At 35.5% G+C, this 27,676-nt stretch overlaps 1 protein-coding gene across 10 annotated transcripts in view; it reads left to right on the forward strand.

Annotated features, from left to right (window-relative positions):
• WDPCP (WD repeat containing planar cell polarity effector) overlaps window positions 1-27,676 on the forward strand; it is a 437,730-nt gene that overhangs the window by 165,966 nt on the left and 244,088 nt on the right. For all 10 annotated transcript variants that reach the window (XM_067007522.1, XM_067007524.1, XM_067007520.1 and 7 more), the window contains 2 exons: window positions 3,355-3,543; window positions 6,673-6,796. In XM_067007522.1, coding sequence (XP_066863623.1) covers window positions 3,355-3,543; window positions 6,673-6,796 — 313 coding nt within the window. The remainder of the gene's footprint in view (window positions 1-3,354; window positions 3,544-6,672; window positions 6,797-27,676) is intronic.

A 27,676-nucleotide genomic window follows, 5' to 3' on the forward strand; every position in this document is an offset into this window, starting at 1 on the left:
TGTTTTTTCTGCATATAGTGAATTATGTTGATCAGTTTTCAGATGTTTCAGCAACCTTGCATTTGTGGGATAAATCTCTCTTGTTCATGATGTATTATCTTTTCAATATGTTGCTGGATTTGCTAATATTTTTTAAAGGATTTTTGTATCTGTTATGGGAGATAACTGGTTTGCAATTTTCTTTTTCTTTTCCTGTAATGTTTTGTCATTTTTGGTATCAGTGTAATGCTGATATCATTAAGTGAATTAGGAAATATTCCCTCCTCTTATATTTTGAGTTGTGTAGAGGTGATATTATTTCTTATTGTTTGAGAGAATTCACCAGTGAAGGTATCTGGTTGTGTGTGTGTGTGTGTGTGTGTGTGTGTGTGTGTGTGTGTGTGTGTGTGTGTGTGTAAAGGTTTTTAAACTTCAAATTTAAATAATACAGGATCATTCAGGTTGTCTGTTCATTTCTTCTTGAATGAGCTTTGATAATTTGTATCTTTCAAGGAATCTATTTCATTTAAGCTACATGTATTTCTGTAAAGTTAGCATATTTTTCACTTATTTTTTAATGTGTGTAGTGCTATGATTATTCTTAATATTGATAAATGTATCTTCTTTTTTTCTCAATTTGGCAGAAGTTGGTCAATTTTACAAATTGTTTCAAAGAACCAGCTTTTGTGTTCATTGACTTTCTCTATTATTTATTTTCATTTTTTTATTATCTCCTATTTTATTTTAGGTCTAATTTGCTCTTCTTTCTCTAGGTTCTTAATGTGGAAGCTTGGATTGTTGATTTCAGACCCTTTTTCTTTTGTAATTGAATATTTAATGCTGGTAATTTCCCTCTAAGTAATACTATAACCACAGCTACAGCTCACAAATTTTGATGTTATATTTTTATTTTTATTCATTTCAAAATATTTTCTAATTTGTGTTTTCTTCTTTGACCCATAGGTTATTTAGAACAGTGTTGATTAATTTCTAAATATTTAAAGATTTTCCAGATATATATTTTTCCCACTTCCTAGTTATTTTACTACATTTTGCTATTATCTATACCCTTGAGGTTATTTACACTTATTTTATCTGTATGGTAGAAATATTACATAACAGTGTGCAGTGGTGCATCACTTGTTCCATGACATCACATTAGTGCTTGAAATCAGCCATGGTGGGAGTATTTACATCACTTAGATTTACCAGCACACTGAGGATATAAGGGGAATATTTTCTCCCTTGAAAATCTTGGTGTATACATCCTTAGACAGTAAAAATCATCCAGATATCTTTGTTTTGATATCTAATTTAGTTCTATTGTTCTGGGAACCTATTCTGTATACTTTCAAAGCATTTAAATTTATTGAGGCTTGTTTTATCTCCTAGAATATGCTCCATCTTGGTTGGTGTTATAGGTGCACTTAAAAAGAATGTGTATTCTGCCATTGTTGGGTGAAGTGTTGTATAAATGTCAATTAGGTCAAATTTACTGATGTTTTTCAAGTGTTTTCTATATTTACAGATTTTCTGTTTATACATTTTTTTCAACTAATCAGAGAGAAATGCTGAAATCTCCAAGGATAAATGTAGATTTCACTTTCCTTTTAGTTTGATAGTTTTTGCTTTATTGTTTTAGAGCTCTGTTATTAAGAATGTTTTTTCTTCACGAATTTTCAATGCTTTGTTATAAAATTATAGAATTCTAAGCTAATTCATTTTTATCTCTAAGCATTTTTAAAGCCCTACTGTTGTCTCTAGCTTGCATAATTTCAGAAGCAAAGTTTGCAATTTTTTATCTTTGTTTCCCTGTTTTTATTTTATATACTTCACAGATTCCAAATAATTTCACATGTTTTCTCATTTAGCTTTATGATTATTTGTACTGAGAAGTTTCTGTAGTTTCACTCAAATCAGTAAACATTTGTGGAAGGAAAAAGATTTTACAGATAGCTACTTTTTAAAGATTAAAAATAAAACCAAACTCCTTAAAAGCACTAATACTTATTTCACTTAATTTCACAGAAATTATTAGTTTCAAATGAGATCAGCCATATTTAAAAGATAATAAGATAAAACTAGAACAGAGTCCACCCCCCTTTGTTTTGTGCTCTTGCTTCTCTAAGCTTAGAAGTGGATTTTCTTTCATTTTAAAAGGGTAAGCAAATGTGTTTATGTTGTTCTAAGATATTTTATAGTAGATCTTAGTTGTGAAAGTGGATCAATAACAAGATTAATCCTGATAATTTCTTACTAATAATAGAAGAGAATAATCTCAATGCCAATTTAAAATAAATTGGTATGTGGTATCTGTGAAGAAGCTATCAATTTAGAGCACCCATTAATAAAAACAGTCCTAAAAATGTTTATATAGTCACATTATATTTGTCACAGATATTTGTACTTTTTTTTTTTTTTTTTTTGCGGTATGTGGGCCTCTCACTGTTGTGACCTCTCCCTCTGTGGAGCACAGGCTCTGGACGCGCAGGCCCAGTGGCCATGGCTCACGGGCCTAGCCGCACTGTGGCACGTGGGATCCTCCCGGACCAGGGCACGAACCCGTGTCCCCTGCATCTGCAGGCAGGCCCTCAACCACTCCGCCACAAGGGAAGCCCGATATTTGTACTTTTTGACCCCCAAGTACATGGGGCTGAAGACCAGATGCAACTTAGAACTAATTAAGCTGGTCAACAAGAATTGTGTTACATCAAAATTATCTCTAAATATATACAACAGAGTCCTAAATGACAGATGGAAAAAATTAAATTAGCTATTGTGATTTACCTAAAAGTTCTCATGTTTTTTCATTTTTAGTCTGAACAGTTTGATTATAAATTAGTTAATATGTGCTGAATGGTAAGCATAAGCTAGATGGAGTTGGTAGTTGGTATTTAAAGATTTAACCACAGTGCCATATTACTCTTGGCCCCCCCAAATCCCAAATTGCTAGCACTTTATGAAAGAAATGATCACTGTTTTTTTCCTTTGTAGAAAAGTTAAATCTTTTTTTGTTGTTCTACTTTTTATTTTTATTTATTTACTTATTTATCTATTTGGCTGCACCGGGTGTTAGCTGCCGCTTGTGGGATCTTCATTGCGGCATGCAGAATCTTAAGTTGTGGCATCTGGGATCTTTAGTTGCAGCATGTGGGATCTTTAGTTGTGGCACACAGAGTCCCTAGTTGTGGCATGCGGGATCTTTAGTTGCGACGTGGGGTCTTTAGTTGCAGCATGTGGGATCTAGTTCCCTGACCAGGGACTGAACCTGGCCCCCCTGCATTGGGAGTATGGAGTCCTAGCCACTGGACCACCAGGGAAGTCCTACTTCTTATTTTTAAAAGATTCACTTGATTTTATATTTTTTTGTGACAGGTATCTTCACACAAGGACAGCTGGGCCTGGTAGACATCATCTTCCAGTACATTCACTGTGATGAGATCTATGAGGCAATAAACATCCTGAGTAGTATGAACTGGGACACTCTGGGATACCAGTGCTTTATTAGCATGACTGCCATCGTAAACCATCTTCTTAGACAAAAGCTCACTCCAGAGAGAGAAGGTCAGACTTAAAATATATTTCATAAATGGGTTTTGTATATACATGAAGTACATTTTATTGTCAGTTATTTTTTGAGGATGTTTTGAAGTCATGTTACTGGAGATTAGAAGACAAAAATGTTAATGCCCTATTAAAGTGACCAAATGAGATATCAAATAATTACTTCCATATGGTACTTACTGTATAGTATTTGTCAACATAATAACTTTCCTGTATATACCTATGTTGGAACTCACAATGAAGTCACTATATTTCAGACTAAGTTCATGTGTAGAGTATGCTCAGATTTCAAACTTTGATGAGAAATTTCATGTACTCTCTAGGGTTTGGAAGACAAAGGGCCCTAAACAAAGTCCTTATTTCTCCTTTACTTTAGACATCAGTATTCTTCTTTCACATCGCAAGTTCTTTGCCCAGACAGTAGACCTTACCACTAATTTTGTGTGTGTGTGTGTGTGTGAGAGAGAGAGAGAGAATTGCAGCCCAGGCTGTTTCTTCTTGTTTTCATTCTAACTTAGAGTTCTGATACCCCTCTCCCTTCTGCGTGCTTGGATTTCGCAACCTTCTCTTAATAAATTATTTTGCCCATAGGATCTCAGATGTTTATTGTCAGAGAGAGACAAGGCACTGTTAACCAAAAAAAGAAAAAGAAAAAAGAAAAAATTATATGTGCCACATACAATAATGAAATCAATTTTTATATTTGCCAGTTATCCAGTATATGTTATTTTTATTATGAGTAATTTATTTGCTTAATGTAAAATGCATCTAAACATTCTTGCATTCATGTCTTTATTTCAAATGTTTGTAATAAGCATTGATATTAACAGTGGGAAATAGTGGCCAATGAGAAACTTTCTGTATGTGATTTACAAGGTAAGGAAAACAGGGAACATGTCAAAAGGCCTTTACTGGAGAGCTTTTGTTCCCCACTATTTTCTTTCCATGTTTATAGATTTTCTTATTCCATTTTATTACGTTTCCAAAGTAAACAAATTGTTTAGATAGTATTCTGTACATAACCTTCATTTTACTAATTTTAGAGAAGAATAATCAGCAAGAACATGTTCTTTCAAGAAGTCTGCATCATGAGACGGCCCCAATTCATAAGAGGCCCACAATAAATATTTATTTAATGTTAATTGAATGTGCTTTTTGGAGGTAGTCCAACACATCTACAGAGATTCCAATACTTCTGCAATGAGAAAATGCATAGCACAGTGCTTGGCCCACAGTAGGTACTCAATGAATATTAGTGAAAAATAAAAAGAAGATTATAACTTCAAAATTTTAGGGTTCTAGGATTACTGTAATATTTCTACCTGCAGAGTTATCTCAAGTAATTATTTATTGGTACACTCTTCAGGTTGGGTAGATAGCAGAGGAAAAAAAAAGTAGCAGGGTCCCTAAAGAAAGCCTGTTATGGTACACATAATCCATGCAAGATACTCTAAATTTACAGTTGAAGAAATGTGAAGAAGATAAAATATTGACTCTTACTCAGGACACTGAGAAATTGCTAGCACCTTAGTGAATTTGTGTTGTAAGATCCCTGTGTAGCAAGAAAGATTATTAGGGAATTCACAAATGGGTATTATCAATTCCCGCCTTAATAAAGCATATTATCAAGGAACCATATTGGGTGGATAGGGAAATAAAAAGCTTGTATGATATACTAGGCTATTAAAATAAAATGGTTGCATGATGCTGGGTTATCAGAATATGTACATTTTAAGTAGGTATATGCATTTTCCCCCAAGTAACTGCAAAACACATTTCTAAAACATTTACAATTCTTCTCTATTGAGATTTATTCTATGTGAATCTAACAAATTTGACATAGTAATTTGTTTTCCTCTTATTAGTGGAACCCAGTGAGCTCTTTTATTTGTAGCTGTGCTGTGGTTGTCTTTGAGATCTTCATTTCTTCTTTAAACATCAAGCTGGGCTATCTAATGAATCTATAACTGTGCTGGGAGCTATGAGTATTCCATGTAGGCTCAGACATTTCAGATGGAACATGCTGTCAAGAAAACAAGCAATGGCAAGAGAATCTGGCTTGCTTTCACAATAGCATTGCTGTATTCAATTTTAATCTAAATTGACTGCTGCTTTGAAAGAAAATACCACTAAAGTTCATCTTACTTTACTGTCTAGATTTAAGATTAAAAAAAGAAATAACTAACAGCTTAGCCAAGTCCATAGCAATTACTCTGATGAGGTATGTAATACTTTCAAACCCAAATATGCTTAAAACTAAAGAGTTTTGCTAAATAAGGAATTGTTCGTTCAACCTAGTGCTAGTAGCATAAAAATCAGTGAAGTCTTACTGTGAACTGTATTCTCATACAACTCTCACCATTATGGTAATTACATATTTTCCAGGTATTTCTTGGAGGAAACACAACCCCACTGGCATGTCTTGGTAAAAGTGTAAATTAGGCAAAATGTGCTTTTTTCTCCCAATCACTAGCCCTTTGGCTTATTAAAACCTGCTCTCCAATCCTTCCTTCCTAGGAGGGTGTCAGTTGACCAAAGCAGATTAACATACCTCCCAGGGGTGTTAACTTTCACACTTGGACAAAACCAACAATCTTGTTGTTTAGGACAGGATTTAAGGAAGGTATAGGGAATTTCAGTCTTTCTCTAAAGTTGTAAAAGAGAGATATTATTACTCCAATCAGGATATTTTTATTTGTATTATTTTTTAAACATTTCTAATACTGATTTCAATGCCTAATGCAGAAAGGCTAGTTTGTTCCTTTCAGCTAAAGAGAGTAAATGTTGAGTACAATGTGAGTTGATTTTACTGGAAATACTAGTTCAAACTGTGTTACTCTGATGAGTCACTGTTTTAATTACCCATTTGTGGTGAGAGGTTGATTCATTATGGATTTCTTCAGTTTTGACAGCTTTTTGTTGCTCAGAGTCATTGTCAGCTTTGCTTCAAGTGAAAGTTTATACACAGGTTTGTTTTTGTATCAGCTGTCATATTTTAATTTCATCTTTCCTGCAACAAGCTCACATTTCATCCAAGTTTGCAAAACCTGACTGACTGCAAACATGAGTATTCTGTTGTAATTGAAGGAGTTTCACTTGTTTTAGTGCTGCTATGTTTGAATTCCACAGCACAGCTTGAGGCAAGCCTTGGAACCTTCTATGCTCCAACAAGACCACTCCTGGATACAACTATATTGGAATACAGAGACCAAATCGGCAAATATGCAAGGAGATTCTTCCACCACTTACTCAGGTGAATGATATCTTTGGATTTATTAGTGTTAGACTAATTACCTATTCAAGGAGCCATCTTCTTTAATTAGAATATTCCATAATATGGCTATCTCTTTTCTAATAGTCTGTCCCCTAAGAGAAAAACAAATTGGCTCTTGATATTCTTTATTTAATTTGTTCTTGTTTTCCAATTAAGGACTATATTGGAATATTGTTGAGGGCTTTTACATCATTACTACACTTTAATATAATTGCCCCTTTAATACGAAAGCAAAAAATACCAGCTATGTAAAGTGAATTTAAAAATATTAATTGTACTCTTAACAATAGAGAAATGTTTATTTTAATTGCAGCTAAAATGAATGTGCTATAAAGTTCTAAGACAGTCATGGGTCTGCTTTACTTTCAGAATTACTGTAGAGAGATTTGCTCATTGTCTTCCTATACAAGGTGGCAAGTTGCTAGCTTCACTGTACCTCATTTTCTCTGCTTTAATTTCCTTTAATTCTTTTAATCTTATGGATTATATGAAAAATTAGATAATGTCAAGAAATTACTCTGAGACAGATACTGCAGAAGTTGAAGGACAAGTACATATAGCATTTCTGTATATATAAAGTTCAAAATGTGGATGGAAGATGAATGGATGGATAGAGATGGATGGATGGATGGATAAATAGATAGATAACTAGCTAGTTAGTTACTTTAGGGATACATCTGAATATGTCAATGCTAGAAGTAAAAGCAAAGAAGTGAGTATAACAAAATTTAGGATATTGTGGAGTGGGTTAAGAGAAATATGAGAGGAACAAGCCCATGGAGCCACCAAGGTATTAGTAATGTTCCATTTCTTAAGATGAGTGGGGTATATATCAGGGTCCAATAAAAATTATTATTCTTTTAGCTGAAAGTATACATTTTGTGTACTTTTATGTGTATCTTATAATAGAAAGTAATAGAATTTTCAGTTTCATGTACCATAAATTACATTGAGTTGAATTTAGAGTTTTAATTTTACTTACAGTATAACCTAGCTGTTGTAGTTCTTTTTAACTCCAGCAATTTCATGTATAGTCTCCCCTTTTTTTCTCAGAACAACCCTGCTAAGGAGGTATTATCAATTGACAAATGAGTAAACTATTTATAAAATGGCACTTTGATCTCTACCCAACAGTGAAACCTTTGGAAAACAGTCTTTTTAGAAGCTGAGAGATGTTAATATATTACATGAGTTATGACCTACAATTGAATATTGCCTTTTTATCTGAATGATTTTAGTATATTCTAAGAGATTCTTCACCCTAAATGAGGCAGTGTTCTATGCATAATCATATACATAGACATGACAAAAATACTGGGACTGATGTAGTACTGATGTAACCACACAGACTCTAAGTTTTCTGTGTAGTTACATCTGGAATTGAATGTTGTCTCTTAGGGTATACTAGGTTTTTCATATTTCCTTTTTTGCATGCTTTCTACTATTTCAATTATAGTGAATGTTTAGTAGTTCTTTTGATAGTAGGCTATACATGGCATTATGAAAAAAGGAACATTAAGTATAGAAGAAATTGAATGAGATAGCTTAAGTTGGAACCATCCTTTTGTTTAATCTGCTGCCAAGAAGTTCTGCTTAAGGGAAGAGAAAAAGGGCAAATACTTTTTTGTATTTGTGAAGTACTAGAATTGCATTACCCTCTGTACTTGGCTAGCCAGTATTTTAATACTCTAAAAAAAGTTATTAGATAATGGAATAAGTCTTAAACAGTAAAGATTATCATAAAGAATTTTAAATTAAAGATGAAGAAAAGAAGCACCATGCAGAGTAGGGATATACCTAAGATCACCCACTGGTTAAGCTGAGGACTCAGATTGCTTGAGTCCCAAAGAATAAAATATTATATTGATTTTAATATCAAAAAGTATATGGTGGGGTTTCCCTGGTAGGGCTACTCTTCATTGCGGTGCATGGGGTTCTCATTGCGGTATCTTGTTGTGGAGCAGGGGCTCTAGGCCCATGGGCTTCAGTTGTTGTGGGTCACGGGCTTCAGTAGTTGTGGGTCACGGGCTCTAGAGCACAGGCTCAGTGGTTGTGGCACACGGGCTCAGCAGTTGTGGCACACTGGCTTTGTAGCTCCGCGGCATGTGGGATCTTCCCAGACCAGAGCTCAAACCCCTGCCCCGTGCCTTGGCAGGAGGATTCTTAAACACTGTGCCACCAGGGAAGCCCCTATTGCTGATATTTTAAAGGATACAAATAAACAGCCAGATGAAGAGATTCATAGGGCAAGTTATGTGGGAAAGGACTTGAAGCCTCTGTGCCCTCTCCAAGTGCACCCCTTCCCAGCACCTCCATATATTCACCAATCCAGAAGCTCTCTGAATCTCCTCCTTTTGAGTATTTATGGAGGTTCCACTACATAGGCATGATTGATTAAATTACTGGCCATTGGTGATTAACTTAACCTCCGGCTCCCGTTTCCTCCCTCCTCCCCAGAAGTCCAGGAGTGAGACTGAAGTTCTAACCCTCTAATCATGTGGTTGGTTTCCCTGACAACCAGCCCCCATCTGTAGAGGCTTTCAGAAAGTCACCTAATTAACCTAAACTCAGGTATGGTTGAATGGGGATTGTTATGAATTACAATAGACTTTCCTTTCACCTTTTTGGCTCCTTATCACTTAGAAAGTTCTAGAGAGCTCCTTTGTCACAAACAGTACAAAGATCTAATATATAGATTTCTTATTATAAATCACAATATCATAGAAGGAAGATGCAGGTTTGCTTAAACTAAGTTCAGAAGGTGATTGTTCACCTCTCTGCTTCCATAAAATTAAATAGTCCTCCAGAACTACTGAATAGGGAAGTATTAATGGAATATTACTGAGCCATAAAAAGAAATGGAGTTATTTATAGTGAGGTGGATGGATCTAGAGTCTGTCATACAGAGTGAAGTAAGTCAGAAAGAGAAAAACAAATACCGTAATCTAACACATATATATGGAATCTAAAAATAAAAAGTGGTTCTGAAGAACCTAGGGGCAGGACAGGAATAAAGACGCAGACGTAGAGAATGGACTTGAAGACACAGAGAGGGGGAAGGGTAAGCTCGGACGAAGTGAGAGAGTGGCATTGACATATATACACTACCAAATGTAAAATAGATAGCTAGTGGGAAGCAGCCTCATAGCACAGAGAGATCAGCTCGGTGCTTTGTGTCCATCTAGAGGGGTGGGATAGGGAGGGTGGGAGGGAGACGCAAGAGGGAGGGGATATGGGGATATATGTATACGTATAGCTGATTCACTTTGTTATACAGCAGAAACTAACACAACATTGTAAAGCAATTATACTCCAATAAAGATGTTAAAAAAAAATAGGGAAGTATTAACAAGTAAGAGCTTTTCATTATAAATAAATAGAAACTATAAGAGGAGCTCCTAAATATTGATGAAATAAAAAGGCAAACATTTCAGTGAATGTGCCACATATGAAGCTTATTTTACTAACATGGAAATATGTTATAAAGGATTAATAGTTAATTTTACTTGTTTATTTCCCCTCTTAATTATAAGACTATTGTTTTCTGACTCAAATGGTATTATGTGATTGTGACACAGAGAGTCATATTTTTTAAATGCTTATAAAATAGTAAGCAAAATCTTAGGAGAGGGAGCTTTATTGCCTAGAAATAAAAATATGTTTATAAAATATTTGTGGGGAAATGTACTGATGTCTGCATTTTCCTTGGCACTGCAACAAAAAAGTAAGATGAACTGATGGATAGAAAGGGAGATGAATAGATATGTGATAAAACAATGTTGTAAAATGATGATAGAATCTAGGTGGTAAAAAAATATATATATAATTTCAACTTTCCTGGATGTTTGAAAATTTGTATAATATGCTGGAGGATAATATGTATTATGTTGGAGTCAATATTTATACTTAGAATTCAGAAAAAAAAGGTAGTCTTTTAGAAATGGCTCTTGGCTTATGAAAAATATATATGTTAGGCAAAAAGAAATTGTTAACCACTTTGACTTTTAAATGGCTTTTTATATTTTACTTTTTACTAATGGAGCATACACAGTAAATAAAATAATTATATGAAACCAATTCATAAAACAGAAATACTAAAACAGCTACCTAAGAATATTTAGAGAATAAGACAGAATGTTATCTACAGAGAAAAACTTCCTGGTCAGATCATCTATTTAATGGATAATATATTTAAAACATTTGTTTAAAGCATGGTAGAGCTGGCAGGAAACTAAGGGAAACAGAGGTTGAAATGACAAGGATGCTTGATTCCACAAGAATAAGCAAAGTCAAAGTTTGCCTTGAGGGCATCTGCTGGCACCTGGCAGTGAGGTGCTTGATTTATAAAGGCTGTGTACTCAGAGAGGTGGAGACAAAGCCTAGGGCTCAAGCAGAGTGGGAGACTGGATCAGAGATCCCCACATCAATCTAGGACCCTTGAAGGGCAACATCTTCCTTGAGAGAACTAAAAGGAAGGAAGGTATGAGATGCAAGAAGGAATGGTGGAAAAAAATAATGTTAAACTTATGGGAACTTATACAAAACTGGATCATGTAAAACATAACCATTAATGTCTAATTCAGGTGGTTAAATTAAGATAAAATCCTGGACAATGACAACATATAAATCAGAAGAGAATTGAAGAAGTTAAAGCATTCTAAGGTCCTTGACTTTTTAAGAGGAAAGTAGAGATACTTACTAATACCAGATTTTATTCAGTAAAAGATACACGGTAGAATTTCTAGGGTAATCACTGAAAGAATAGAAATAGAGTGTATACTTGTCAAACAAATAGAGTGAAAATGTTGGATAAGGAAAAAAAAATTCAACCTTCAACCTTGCCTTCAAAGAAGGCAAGAATTGGGGGAGGGTGCAGCATGCAGGGGGAAGAAACAGAAAGAAAGTTGAAAAACAGAAAACACAATGAGGTAGTAGAAATGAATTTTAAAAATCAATAATCATTGTCAATTTAAGTAGGTTAAAATTTTCATTTGCAGAGATTGTTGAAACAGAGTTTTTTCTACGTTTTTACAAGAGACACCTAACACATAGAAAGTTTAAAAGCTAGAGAATGGAAAAAAATTATACTAAGTCAATACCAAAAGAGACCTAATAATGTTATATAAATAGTTTTTAAAGCAAAATCAGTAGTACAGATTACTAGAGATCAATATCAACAGAAAAATCAATTTACCAGTAAGGTATAACAATTCTAAATGTGTATAATATAGCTTGAGTACACATAAAATAAAAATTGACAAATCCACTTTCATAGTTAGAAATTTTAATTCTCTTTGTGTGGTAATTGATAGATTAAATGAACAAAGTATAATTAAGGAAGTAGAGAAATATGAACAGGCACTATTGTTAGAGCTAGAATATAGCAATGAACAAAACACACACACACAAATCCATGGCATCATAAAGTTTACAGTTAGTGAAGGAAACATTATGTAAATAAGTAGGTAAAATATATGGAATGTTAAGTAATGATACATACCATGAAGAAGAACAAAGCAGGGACAGGAACTAGGGAGCATTGGGGGGTGAGGCCTCCCTAGGAAGGTGAAATATGAGTTAAATCCCAGCACTTTGGCTGGAGCAGTGAATGAGAGGCAGAATAATAAGAGCTTGGGTCAGAGGTCTAGCAGGTGGCTTGGTAATATAGGACTTTTGTTGGCTGTTGTAAGGAACTGAGATTTTTCTCTTGAATAATAGGGCAAGTCAGTAGATGATTTGGACCAACTAGTGAATGAATCACTCAGATGCTATGTTGAGAATAGACCTTTGAAGGCCAAGAGCAAGGAGACCATTTGGGAGGCTACTGCAATAATTGAGTGAGAAATGGTGACCATATAGAGCAGATTGGTAGCAAGAGGGATGAGGATAGAGTGCTTGGATTTTGGACATATTGAAGGTTTGGCTAATAGCATTTGCTCACAGACTGGATGAAGCATATGATAGAAAGAGAAGGTAAGGATGACTTTAAGTGTTTGGATCTCAGCAACTGGAAAAATGGAGTTGCCATTGACAAGACTGGTAAGACTGCAGAAAGAATAGGTAGTGGGAAAAGGTCAAGGGATTGGTTTTGAACATGTTGAGTTTGAATGAGAAATTCAGAGGTAAGTTCTGAGGCAGAGTTATAAGGGAAATATATAGCTTTAAATATTTGTACTGGAAAAGAAGGAAGGCTCAAAATTAAAGAACCATGCAACTTAAAACATTATTTATAATAGCCAAGATATGGAAGCAAACTAAGTGTCCACTGACAGATGAATGGATAAAAATGATGTGGTCTATATTAATACAATGGACTATTACTCAGTCATAAAAAAGAATGAAATCTTGCCATTTGAAACAACATGGATGGACCTAGAGGGTTTATGGTAAGTGAAATAAGTCAGACAGAGATAAATACTGTATGATTTCACTTACATGTGGAATATAAAAACTAAAATGAACAAACAACAAAACAGAAACAGACTTATCAATTCAGAGAACAAACGTGGTGGCCAGAGGGGAGATGAGTGGGGGGGATGAATAAAATAGGTGAGGGAGAGTAAGAGGTACGGACTTCCAGTTACAAAAGAAATGAGTCACAGGGATGAAATACACAGCATGAGGAATATAGTCAATAATATTATAATAACTTTATATGGTGATAGATTATAACTAGACTTACTGCAGTGATCATTTTGTAATGTATAGAGATATCAAATCACTATAGCAATTATACTTCAATTTTTTTAAAAAAGCACCATGCAATTTAAGAAATTCAAAAAATATTAGCAAAATCTAAAAAAATAGAAGGAAGGAAATAATATATGCTCAGAAATTAATGTAACAAAATATTGTAAAAGAGGATTAATAAAGCTAAGCATTTGTTCTTTGACAAGATTGGTAAAATAGAAAATAATGAACAATATTAGGGATATACTAAAAGGAACCTAATGATAGACATGTCAGAGATTTTTAAAAATTAAAATAAAGGGAACACTATGAACAACTTCATTACAACAAACTTGAAAAATTAGGTGAAATGGAGAATCTCTTAGAAAAATAAAAATAACCAAAACTGAGTGAAAAAGAAGTAGAAGATCTGAATAGCTCTATAACCATTAATGAAATTAAATTAGCAATTAACATTTTTCACATAAAGTAAGCCACAGTCCCAAGATGTTTTTAACAAATGAGGATCCATCACTATACTCACACAACTTTTTCTTCATTGTTTTTCTTTTAGCCGTTTTTTCAAATGCATATTTATTTACATAGCTGTAATCATTGAGTACATGAAATTTTAAAGAAAAAAATCCTAAGAGTTGATTCACTGTGATGGCCTTCTAAGAGACTTTTACTTTCTTTGATATGGTATTTAGATTTAAAGATTGTTTAACTCTAGAAAGTAACTCACACATGTATGAACAGACCTTTGTTTAGGAAAAGGATCAAAGATCAAAAAGGGAAAATAAGCAGAAGGGAACAAGGACAAAACCTTAAGGCCTTTAACTGAAAGCAACTAGATAAATATGCTTTTATAGACGAAGGAGCTTGTTTTCATGTGGGCCCAGTTAGGACTGGTTGGGTATAGGGGCACTTGATGATATTCCCGCCAGGGGGTGAGGGGCCTTCTACCATAATGATTTGAAAACAAAGTTGTGATACTAATCAGTAAATTGGTAAACCAAACAAAATTTGTTGAGGATAGGTGCAAATAATTTGAAGGCTGTTCCATGAGCAAATTTGACACACTTGGCTCTTCTTCTTCAAGGTTCCCCTTTTGTAGTTAATCGGGGGTATGAGCCAGGGATGTGGCCCAAAGCATCCAAACTGTGTTGCATTTGGCAGTATGGCTTTCCTTTTCAGCATCACTTCCCTATATATGACTACACCAGTGAAATAAGTCCTTAGATTTTACTTATATTGCTCACATTCTCTCTCAGATTTTTATGTCTAAAAATCAAAATGGGTAAAAACTGCATTGTTAAAAGGAAAATCATGTTTATTTGAAAAGCCACCATAATAACCATTCTGCTCCATTGGAATTACTGTAATGGCCTTAAGAACTCTCTTTTGTCCAGCGTGAGAGAAATAGACTAGATTCGTTATAGAGGTGGAGTTAAGAATAAGGATAGTCTGCTTATTAGGCATCATATTGAATGGATGAATCTTAAGACTTTTTTCACTGTAGTCATTACTGTTTTTATTTGTGATGTACAAAATTGGTTTTCTGCCTAAATTCTAGTTGAGTTGTCTATTCAGAACTGCTTGTCATTCTCATTTTCTCTTGGATGTAACTTCCCACTGTCTTCTCTGTTACTCTTATTCAATGAGTGATTTACTGGGCCGGGGTAAAAGGCCACATTTATAAGTGAGTGAACTGTGTCTGCAGGCCTGACACTTCTGATCAAGACAGTTGTTGACCTCAAACCCCAGACTGGCCCCAAATGATGGCCTCCTCATGCTTCTCGTCAGGAAGTCTTACTCTCTTTAGTTTGGCAGATGAAAGGGATTAAAAGACACTAGGATTTATTCACATTCACTGTATTAAATAAATGGCACCTAGCTGCAATTGGTATGTACTAGAGACAAATATTGGACGTGTAACATGGACCATGTAACAAACTTACAGCTACTTTTAAAAAAGCTGTGGTGTGAGGACAGCCTTTACCAACATGGCAAAAATCAAAGATGTCTTCTCAGATAGTGAAGGACATAATATGCAACTTGTGACTATTAAGAGTGATGATGATTCTTGGCTGTTGACACTCATGAAGACTTGAGTCTAGGAGAAATTCAGCTTTGTTAGAGATTCTAACCTGTTGAGGTCTGAAAATAGACATGCAGAGAATATACAGTCAACAATTTATTAGGCAGATTGTTTACATCTGCAGATCTCATAGCTCAAGGAAAGACCATGATAGAGTATAAAAAATGAACCTCAATAAATACGTTTCAGAATGTCTACTTTTATGTGAAATGTTTCCTTTGTGTTTGATAAAGCATGGACATAATGTTAATAATTTTCTCTTTTATTGTATATTTAAACTTAACTTAAAAAACTATGAACAGATGTTATAACCGTATTTCTAATTATAGTAAGTGTTCGCCCCCACCTGTCATCTTCTAGAGTAGACAGGATAAGTACCATTCACTTCCTATTTTTTAAATTCCCCCCACTTCCCTTTCCTTCCCCACTGATAACCATGTTCAAATAATAAAATATTCAGCTTGCTCTAGATTCTGATTCTTATTAACTATCTCATAAAATTTTATAGAAAGAGGTGCTTGGGTTTTGTCAGTACCTGGAGAACTAAGGAGCATCTATCTAAATTTTAGGGAGGTAACAAATACTAGCTTTCCTTAGAAAGCTAGCATGTGGGCCTCAGCAGTGTTGAAATGGCTGGAAAAAAGACATTACTTTGGTGAAATCTTTAGTGAACACACTGATCACATGTGGTTGTTACTCTGAGAGGATATGTATTTGTCTTTCAGTTCATAGGTTTTATAAATAAATGTTGTTTAAACCTAAAGCCCCCCATGAATTCAGCTCTTCCTTATTCACAGGACTGTACATTGTCATTATAGTTTAGAACACTAAGCTACATTTTTTCCCAAATAAACTTCCTGATTGTATAAGTAATACATGATTTTCTTTCACAATATAATATCATTGCCTTCTTTTCATGTCAGTAAACATAGATCCACATCATGCATTATAGAGATGTACCACTATAATTTATTCAGCCATCCTCCTATCTATGGACATGGACTATTTCCAAATTTTTGCTACTATGAGCAATGCTGTAATAGTTGTCATAGTCACATATATTCTCACACACACATACACACTTTTGTGCATTTATCTGATTATTTCCTGAGAATGAATTCCTATAAGTGAAATTTCCAAGTCAGAGTTATTCACATTTATAAGATTCTTTTTTTTAAAAAATTTATTTATATATTTATTTTTGGCTGTGTTGAGTCTTCGTTTCTGTGCGAGGGCTTTCTCTAGTTGCGGCAAGCGGGGGCCACTCTTCATCGCGGCGCGTGGGCCTCTCACTGTCGCGGCCTCTCTTGTTGCGGAGCACAGGCTCCAGACGCGCAGGCTCAGTAGTTGTGGCACGTGGGCCTAGTTGCTCCGCGGCATATGGGATCTTCCCAGACCAGGGCTCGAACCCGTGTCCCCTGCATTGGCAGGCAGATTCTCAACCACTGCGCCACCATGGAAGCCCCTTATAAGATTCTTGATATATTTTTGTCAAATGTTCCTGTCACCATTTTGTCAAATTAGTTATCATATCCACGGTTGAAATAATCAATATTTTAAAGCGTTTAAAATTAAATAGGTGAAATATGGTACCTTTCTGCTTTAATTTTTGTTGTAGTAAATTCTTATTTAAAAATTTTAAATAATAAACTTTATTGTTTAGAGCAATTAAGTTCATGGCAAAATCAAGAGGAAAGTGTAGAGATTTCCCATATACCCTCTCTCTCCAACCTGCTTTAATATTAATATCTTTTTTTACTAATGGTTATTGCATACATTTTCCTATACACACACACACACACACACACACACACACACACACACACATAGGCTATTTGTATTTTGTGAAAGATTACTATTTAATGTGTGATGGTTAAAGCTAGGGGCTTTATAAATATGATCACATTTAATCCTCACATCATAGTGTGTAAGCATATATTATTCTTATTTTATAGCTGAGGATATTCAGAGTGATTAAGTAACTTGTATAACAATTATATATAATATATGGCAGACCAGAATCCTAACTTGAGTCCATCTGACCTCAAAGTCCATACCCTTCACCATTATACTAGAAAGTGAATCACCTCAAGAGGTAAGGAGTTCCTGTTTTCTAGAGGTATTTGATAAAAGAGATGTATACTGGTATGGAGGGACAGTGCAGTATAGAGGGAAGCAACTGAGAATTTTGAATATGGGTATTCTTACCATTCCTTAGCTTCAGTTTCTTGATTTGTATCAATAAATATGGATAATCATGGTACCTACCACACGGGGATGTTATTAGAATTAATATAATCCCTATAATAGGAGCATGTGGTACAATTGGCTCATAATAAGGACTCATAAATGGTATTATTGATTTTGGTGTTGTAGAGGTTTAATAAGATGAAGGTGGACTAAATGAACTTTTACAACAGTATTTCCCAACCTTTCCTCATTACTGCCACCTCAAGGAGAAAAAATACATTTTAACTAAATAAATTTAATTTCTTCCTAAAACGATAAGTTAAAGTCTAAGTAATAAGTTTTCTTAGGTAGAGTTAAACTTTGGAGGCCCACAAACTGTTGTAATACCTAAGATTTTTTAATCACTAAGAAGTAAATTTTTGCCCTCGAAGGTGATACTGGTCTCATTGAGAATGCATGTTTTAGAAGGAAATGCCTCCATTTAAAATCAAACAAAATTCAAAATTGTCAAACTCATAAGAGAGTTATCCTAGGTTTGAGGGAGGAAATGGGATTAAATGAGGTTTCCTTGTAGTTTTATTATTTTGTAGTTGTTTAAAATTAATTTCTTGGGCTTCCCTGGTGGCGCAGTGGTTAAAAGTCCTCCTGTCGATGCAGGGGACACGGGTTCGTGCCCCGGTCCGGGAAGATCCCACATGCCGCGGAGCGGCTGGGCCCGTGAGCCATGGCAGCTGAGCCTGCGCGTCCGGAGCCTGTGTTCCACAATGGGAAGGGCCACAACAGTGAGAGGCCCGTGTACCGCAAAAAAAATAAAATTTTAAAATTAATTTCTTTTATTACTGTATAGTTGGTTTATAATTTATGTTAATTTCATGTGTACAGTGTTATGATTCAATGTTTTTATAGATTTTACTCCATTTTAAAGAAATTACAAAATAATGGCTATATTTCCCGGTGCTGTATAATATATTCTTGTTGCTTATCTATTTTGTATATAGCAGTTTGTATCTCTTAATCCCATACACCAATTTTGCCCCTCCCACCTTCCCTTTACCCACTGATAACTACTAGTTTATTTTCTATATCTGTAAGTCTGTTTCTGTTTTGTTATATATATTCATTTCTTTTATTTTTTAGATTCTATATATAAGTGATAACATACAGTATTTGCCTTTCTCTGTCTGACGTTTTTCACTAAGCATACACTCTCTAGGTCCATCACATTGTTGCAAATTACAGAATTTCATTCTTTTTTATGGCTGAGTAATATTCCATTGTGTGTGTGTGTGTGTGTGTGTGTGTGTGTGTGTGTGTGTGTGTGTGTGTGTACCACATCTTTATCCATTCATCTGTTGACAGACAGTTGGGTTGCTTCCATATCTTGGCTATTGTAAATAACACCACTTTAAACATTGGGGTACATGTATCTCTTCAAATTAGTATTTGGGGTTGTTTTCCAGATAAATACCTGGGAGTGGAATCACTGGATCAAGTGGTAGTTCTCTTTTTAGTTTTTTGAGGAACCTCCATACTGTTTTCCATAGTGGCAGCAACAATTTACATTCCCACCAAAAGTGTACTAGGGTTACCTTTCCTCCACATCCTTGCCAGCTTGTTACTTTTTGATGATAGCCATTCTGACAGGTGTGAGGTTATATATCATTGTGATTTTGATTTTCATTTCTCTAATGATTAGTGACGTTGAGCATCTTTTCATGTGCTTGTTAGCCATCTGTCTGTATTCAGTTCAGTTTCTTTCATCAATATCTTATAGTGAAAGTACAGGTCATTTACCTCCTTAAGTAGATTTATTCCTAGATATTTTACTCTTTTTCGTGCAATGGTAAATAGGATTGTTTTCTTAATTTCTCTTTCTGATTGTTCATTGTTAGTGTATATAGGAATACAACACATTTCTGTATATTAATTTGTATCCAGCAACTTTACCAAATTCATTGTTTGGCTCTGCTAGTTGTCTGGTGGAGACTTTAGGGTTTTCTATATATAGTTTCATGTCAACTGCAAATAGTGAGTTTTACTTCTTCCCTTCCAAATCTGAATGCCTTTTCTTTTTTTTTTTTCCTTCTCTGATTGCTTTGGCTAGGACTTCCAATCCTATGTTAAATAGAAGTGAGAGCAGGCATCCCTTGTCCTGATTTTAGAGGAAAGGCTCTCACCTTTTCATCACAGAGTATGATGTTAGCTGTGGGTATATCAAATACTGCCTTTGTTGAGATTTGTTCCCTCAGTGTTGATGAGAGTTTTTATCATATATGAATGTTGAATTTTATCAAATGCTTTTTCCACATCTATTGAGATGATCATTTGATTTTTATTCTTCCTTGTGTTAATGTAGTATCAATCACATTGATTTGTGAATATTGAACCATCCTTGCATATCTGGAATAAATCCTACTTGATCATGGTGTGTGATCCTTTTTATATATTGTTGGATTCAGCTTGCTGATATTTTGTTGAGAATTTTTGCATCTATCTTCATCAGTGATATTGGCCTGTAATTTTCTTTTTTTGCTGTATCTTTGTCTGATTTAGGGATCAGGGTAATGCTGGCCTTGTAGAATGGATTTGGGACTGTTTGCTCCTCTTCAGTTTTTTGGAATAGTTTGAGAAGGATAGGTATTAGCTCTTTACATGTTCAGTAGAATTCCCCTGTGAAGTTGCCTTGTCTTGGATTTTTGTTTGATGGAAGTTTTAATTTTAATTACAAATTCACTTTGTCTACTAGTTATTGTTTTGTTCTGTTCAGATTGTTTTCTTCTTCCTGATTCAGGCTTGGCAGGTGTATGTTTCCAGAAATTTGTCCATTTTTTCTAAGTTGTCCAGTTTGTTGGCATGTAACTGTTCATTATATTCTCTTATTTTTTTTTTGTATCTCTGTTGTTTTGGTTATTATTTATCCTCCTTTATTTCTTATTTTGTTTATTTGGATTTTATCTCTTTTCTTCTTGATGAGCCTGGTTAATGGTTTATCAATTTTGTTTATCTTTTAAAAAAAACAGCTCTTCATTTCATTGATCTTTTCCATTGTTCTTTTCCCCTCCATTTTATTTATTTCCTTTCTGATCTTTATTATTTCCTTCCCTCTGCTGACTTTTGACTTCATTTGTTCTTCTTTTCCTAATTCTTTTAGATGGTAGGTTAGGTTGTTGGTTTGAGACTTTTCTTGTTTCTTGAGGTGGGCTGGTATCACTATAAACTTCCTTCTTAGAACTCCTTTTGCTGCATCCCATAGATTTTGGAAAGTTGTATTTCCATTTTCATTTGTCTTGTATTTTCTGATTTCCTGTTTCATTTCTTCATTGACCTGTTGGCTTTTTAGTAGCATGATGTTTAGTCTCCATGTGTTTGTGCTTTTCCCATTTTTCTTTCTGTAACTGAGTTCTAGTTTAATACCTTTGTTGTCAGAAAAAATGCATGATAAAATTTCTGTCTTAAGTTTATTAAGACTTATTGTTTGGCCTAGCATGTGATCTATTATGGAGAACATTCCATGTGCACTTGAAAAGAATGTGTATTCCACTGATTTTGGATGGAATGTCTTGTAAATATCTATTAAGTTCAACTGCTCTAAAATGTCATTTAAGACCACTTTTGCCTTATTAATTATCTCTCTGAGTGATCTGTCCATTGATGTATGTGGGGTGGTAAAATCCCCTACTATTATTGTATTATTGTCAATTTCTCCCTTTATGTGTACTAATATTTGCTGTATATACTTATGTGCTCCTGTACTGGGTACATATATGTTGAGTGTCATATACTGTTCTTATATTGATCCCTTTATCATTATATAATGCCCTATTTTGTCTTTTGTTACAGACTTTGTTTTAAAGTCTGTTTTGTCTGATACGAGTATTTCTACCCCACTTTCTTCTTTTTTTCATGTGCATGAAATATCTTTTCCCATCCTCTCACTTTGTCTATGTGTGTCATTAGCTCTAATGTGTCTCTTGTAAGCAGCATATAGATGGGTCTTGGGGTTTTTTTTTAATCCAATCAGTCACCCTTGTCTTTTGATTGGAGCATTTAGTCCATTGACATTTAAAGTAATTATTGATAGGTATGTATTTATTGCCACTTTATTATTGTGTTGGCCAAAAAGTTCATTTGGGTTTTTCTGTAATACCTTACGTAAAAACCTGAACAAACTTTTTGGCCAACCCAATGCTTGTGTGCTGGTTGTTTTTGTAGCTCTCCTCTGTTCACTTCTTATTTTTGTTTCTTCCCTTGTGGTTTGATGATTTTCTTTCTTGGTATAGTTCTTTTCCCTTCAAGTATTTTGTGTATCTTTTGTAGGTTTTTGACTTGTGGTTACATGAGTTTCATATATGTTCACCCAAAATTATATCTACTTGTTTTAAACTGGTAGCCATTTAAGTTCGAACACATTCTAGAAGATTTACATTTTTTTCTCCACTTCCCTACATTTTACATCTTCATGCTTATCCTGTAACTGTTTATTATAGTTATAGTTGCTTTCATAGTTTTTTGTCTTTTAATCTATTTACTGGCTTATTTAAGTGATCTTCAATCCTTACTATATATCTGCCTTTCATAGTGGGATTCCTTTTCCTATATATTCTTACTTCCTTTCCATTTAGAAAAGACCTTTCAACATTTCTTTTAGGGTAGGTTTATTATTGATGGATTCTTTTAGTTTTTGCTTGTCTGAATATTTCTTTCTCTCTCCTAAGATTCTAAATGATAATCTTGCTGGGTAGTGTATCCTAGGTGGCAGGTTTTTCTCTTTCAGCACTTTAAATATATCATGCCATGCCCTTCTGTCCTCCAAAGTTTCTGCAGAAAAATCAGCTGATAACCTTATGGGGCTTCCCTTGTCTATGACTTTTTGTTTTACTCTTGCTACCTTTTGAGTCATCTCTTTATCTTTAACTTTTGCCATTTTAATTATGATATGTCTTAATGTGGGTCAGTTTGAGTTCATCTTGTTTGCAACTCTGTTCTTCTTGTACCTGGATGTCTGTTTTCTTCTTCAGGCCTGGGAAGTTTTCACTCATTATTTCATTAAATACATTTTCAACCCCCTCTCTGTCTCTTCTCTTCGGGGACCCCTATAATGCAAAAGTTGGTATGCTTGATGTTATCCCAAAGGTCCTTTGAACTGTTTTTATTTTTAAAAATACGTTTTTCTTTTTGATGTTATGATGGGATGGTTTCCATTATTCTTTCTTCCCGATCACTTCTGTGTTTTTCTGTATCACTTAGGCTGCTTTCCATTTCTTCCAGTGTTTTTTGTTTTGTTTTTGTTTTTTTGTTTCAGCTGTTGAAATCTTCATTTTTGATTGGTTCTTTTTATATTTTCTTGTTCCTTTGTAAATTTCTGTGTTCATCTATTCTTTTCCCTAATGCAGTTAGAATTCTTATTACTAATTTTTTGAATTCTTTATTTGGTCAGTTGTTTACTTCTGTTTCATTATTTAATTTTTTCAGGGGTTTTCTTTTGCTCTTTCAATTGAGACCATTTCTTTTTTTTTTTTTTTTTTCTTTTTGCGGTACGTGGGCCTCTCACTGTTGTGGCCTCTCCCATTGTGGAGCACAGGCTCCGGACACACAGGCTCAGCGGCCATGTCTCATGGGCCCACCCACTCTGCGGCATGTGGGATCCTCTCGGACCGGGGCACAAACCCAGGGGACTCTCAACCACTGAGCCACCAGGGAAGCCCGAGACCATTTCTTCTGTCTTCTCATTTTGCTTAACTTTCTCTGTCATTATGAATTTAGATGAAACCTGTACTTACTGTGGTCTCAAAGGGCTGTCCTTATATGGAAGTGTACCTATACAGTCTGTGTGTGCCCAGTGGCTTTGGTGGGAGAACTGGATTTTATGTGAACACAAGTTACGTCTTTCCTTAAGGTGTGCTGGCAGATGTCACCCACCTTGGTAGGAGGTGGGGATGGAGATGGAGGGGCTAGAGCCTGAGCCAGATGTCAGGTGGGACTTCCCCTCTGCTCAGTGGCTGTCACTGCTCTATCGAGGGTGGAGTCAGATCCCAAGTTGCTGGAGTATAATCCCTGAGGGTCGAGTCCAAACTGGCTCTGTTCCCTTTAAATGTGTGCTCTAACTTCTCCCAGCACTGGCACCCTTGCCCCAGAGGGGAGCAGTGCTGGAACAAAAGGGGCCTGTGCAGGCTCTTGGCCTGTGATGAGATGTGGGCTGCTTCTGATGCACTGCCTTTGCAAGGGCCAGTAATGGCCTCCCCCTCCCTGCTTAGATACTTCTTTGGGCCTAAGGCTTCTTCATCCCTCAGAGCCATTCACTCCCCTCAGCTTCTGCCACCCCTGCCATTGTGTGGAGCTGCACCATAGGGAAGGTGGGGCCCTGGAGGCACTTGGTATATGTTGTTGCACAGGCTGTGGTAGTCGGTCCTCAGTAAGAGATGGTACTACTACTACTGATGTACTGCCTCTGTAAGTGCCAGTGATTGCTGCCTTGCCCTACTCAGATGCTGCTTAGGGTTTGAGTTGCCTCTGCATCTCACAGTCATACTCTCTCCTTAGTCTTGGCAGCCTCACTTCAATGTAGAGCTGTGATGTGAAGTTAGCAGGGCTGGAGCATTCACTTGGCTCAGGCTAGGGTGTGCACTAGGATGGTTGTGTAAAACTGGGCAGCCACTTGAGCACTTTTTAGTCTGCCCTCTCTGTCCTGCTTCAGGACACAGGCAACACACATGCTTCTCACAAGTGGAGTCCAGGCTTCCCATAGCCCTCCTTATTAGTACCAGTGGCACTCCAGCCAGCCAGGGGGGCTTTCTTCCCTGTGTTGGACATCAGGGCTGGGGTGCCCAATATGTGGCTCAAACTGCTCACTCCTTAGGGTAGGTGTCCACCTGTGTAATCTCTCTTTTCCTTTGAGTCCCCTGCCAGGGTCAGGTCCCAACCTGACTGCTACTTTTCCCTTCTTATCTGATTCCATGTGTATCTTTTTTACAGATTTCGTTGTACAGGAGACTCTTTGCCAGTTTTTAGTTAGTTTTCAATGAAAATTTTTGTACATGTGGATGTATTTTTGATGCATTCATGGGGGTAGGTGGGTTCCACATCCTCCTATTCTGCCATCTTGATCCTAACCTGATTTCCTCATACTTTTAAGGTTCTTTTCAACCCTGAGATTTTATGATCCTATGTTTCTCAGGCTTCTTTGAGTAGAAAAATAAAATCTCTGTTCCTAAGGTAACCTCTTCCTAGTTAAGGTTTTAAGTTTTCCAAGTTCTAAGTGAACAGTTATGGTATACCAGTGTAAGTCCCGAATAGTGGCACACATAAATAGTTCAGTGTAGATTCAAATAATATTTACAACAATGTTTACCTGACATATTTGATAATATTTATAATTATAATCTTGTTATGTAATAGCCAGATTCTTGCATGTATCCATTTCTTTTTATTACTGCATAGTATTCCATGGTATGGTTCTACCACAGTTTGTTTTACCATTCATCCTTTGAAGATTGAAGGAGATCGGTGTTATGTCTAGTTTGGGGCTATTATGAACGATGATGCTATAAACATTCATGTACAGGTTTTTATATGAATGTCTTCATTTCTCTGAGATAAATGCCCAAGAGTGCAGTTGCTGGGTTACATGGTAGTTATAGGTTTAGTTTTTTTAGAAAAGCCAAACTATTTTTCAGAGTGGCTATATTTTATGTTTCAACATGCACTAAATGAATGATTCACTTTCTCCACACTCCTGTCAGCATTTGGTGTTGCCACTGTTTTGTATTTTAGCCATTCTGAGAGATGTGCAGTGATATCTCACTGTGGCTTTAATTTCCATTACCCTAATGGATTATGAAAATATTTTTCATACAGTTATTTGACATTAGTAGATCCTCTTTGATGAAATGTTTCTTAACTACCTTTCACCATTTTCTAACCTTTTTTTTTTCATTGTTAAGTTTTGAGAGTTCTTTATTTTGATACTTAGCCTTTGTCAGATAGGTAGTTTGCAAATATTTTCTTCATCTGTAACTTGTCTTTCTATCCTCTTAACAGGGTGTTTGGCAGAGTGAAAATGATTAATTGTGATGACATCCAGTAGCTCAATTTTCCTTTTATTAGTTCTGCTTTGGGTGTCAAGTCTAAGTCTTTGACTAGCTTTATATACCAAAGACTTTCTCTTATATTTTTCTTCTAAAAATTTTATAGTTTCATATTTTACATTCATAAGACTATAATCCATTTTGAATAAATTTTTGCGTGAGAGATTTGGGTTTAGGTTCTTTTTTTCCTCCGATATCCAGTTGTTCCTGCACCATTTGTTGAAAAGGTTATCCTTCCTCCATTGCATTGCTTTTGTACCTTTGTCAAAAATAACTTGGGCATATTCATGTGGGTTTATATCTGGTTTCTCTATTTTACTCCATTTATCTTTGTATCTGTCCTTTTGTCAATACCACGCAGTTTGATTACTGCAGCTATATGAGTCTTGAAATCAGGTAGACTGAGTCTTCTTATTTTCTTTTCTGCTATTCTCATTCCTTTATCTTTCCATATAAATTTTAGAATGATCTTGTCTAAATCTAAAAGATATCTTGCTTTGATTTTGATAAGAATTGTGCTCAACTTGTTTATGTCAATGTGGGCATAATTGACACCTTTACTATATTGAGTTTTCAATCCATACATGGTATGTCTCTCCATTTATTTAGATATTTGATTTTTCACCAGCATTTTGTAGTTTTCAGCATACAAATCCCGTACAAGTTTTCCTTAGATTTATGTCTAAGTATCTTTTTTGACTAATTGTAAATGGTATTGAATTTTTTTTTTTTTTCTGTGGTACGCGGGCCTCTCACTGTTGTGGCCTCTCCGATTGCAGAGCACAGGCTCTGGACGCGCAGGTTCAGCGGCCATGGCTCACGAACTTAGCCACTCCGTGGCATGTGGGATCTTCCCAGACCAGGGCACGAACCCATGTCCCCTGCATTGGCAGGCGGACTCTCAACCACTGTGCCACCAGGGAAGCCCACAAGATCTTTTTTGACCCACCTCCTAGATTAATGGAAATAAAAAGAAGATAAACAAATGGGACCTAATGAAAGTTAAAGGCATTTGCACAGCAATTGAAACTGTAAATAAGACAAAAAGACAACCCTCAGAATGGGCGACAATATTTGCAAATGAATCAACAGAGAAAGAATTAATTTCCAAAAGATATAAGCAGCTCATGCGCTCAATATTAAAAAAAAAAACCTAATTAAAAAATGGGCTGAAGACCTAAACAGACATTTCTCCAAGGAAGACATACAGATGCACATGAAAAGCTGCTCAACATCAGTAATTATTAGAGAAATGCAAATCAAAACTATAGTGAGGTATCACCTCACACCGGTTAGAATGGGCATCATCAGAAAATCTACAGACAACAAACCTGGAGAGGGTGTGGAGAAAAGGGAACCCTCTTGCACTGTTGGTTGGAATGTAAACTGATACAGCCACTATGGAGAACAGTATTGAGGTTCCTTAAAAAACTAAAAATAGAATTACTATATGATCCAGCAATGCCACTACTGGGCATATACCAAGAGAAAACCATAATTCAAAAAGACACATGCACCCCAATGGTCACTGCTGCACTATTTACAGTCATCAGGTCATGGAAGCAACCTAAATGCCCATCGACAGATGAATGGATAAAGAAGTTGTGGTACATATATACAATGGAATATTACTCAGCCATAAAAAGGAACAAAATTGGATCATTTGTAGAGACGTGGATAGAGCTAGAGGCTGTCATACAGAGTGAAGTAAGTCAGAAAGAGAAAAACAAATATCATATATTAATGCATATATGTGGAATCTAGAAAAATGGTACAGATGAACTGGTTTACAAGGCTGAAATCTTTACACAGATG

The sequence above is a fragment of the Kogia breviceps genome, chromosome 11, assembly GCF_026419965.1.
Source record: "Kogia breviceps isolate mKogBre1 chromosome 11, mKogBre1 haplotype 1, whole genome shotgun sequence".
NCBI lineage: Eukaryota > Metazoa > Chordata > Mammalia > Artiodactyla > Physeteridae > Kogia > Kogia breviceps.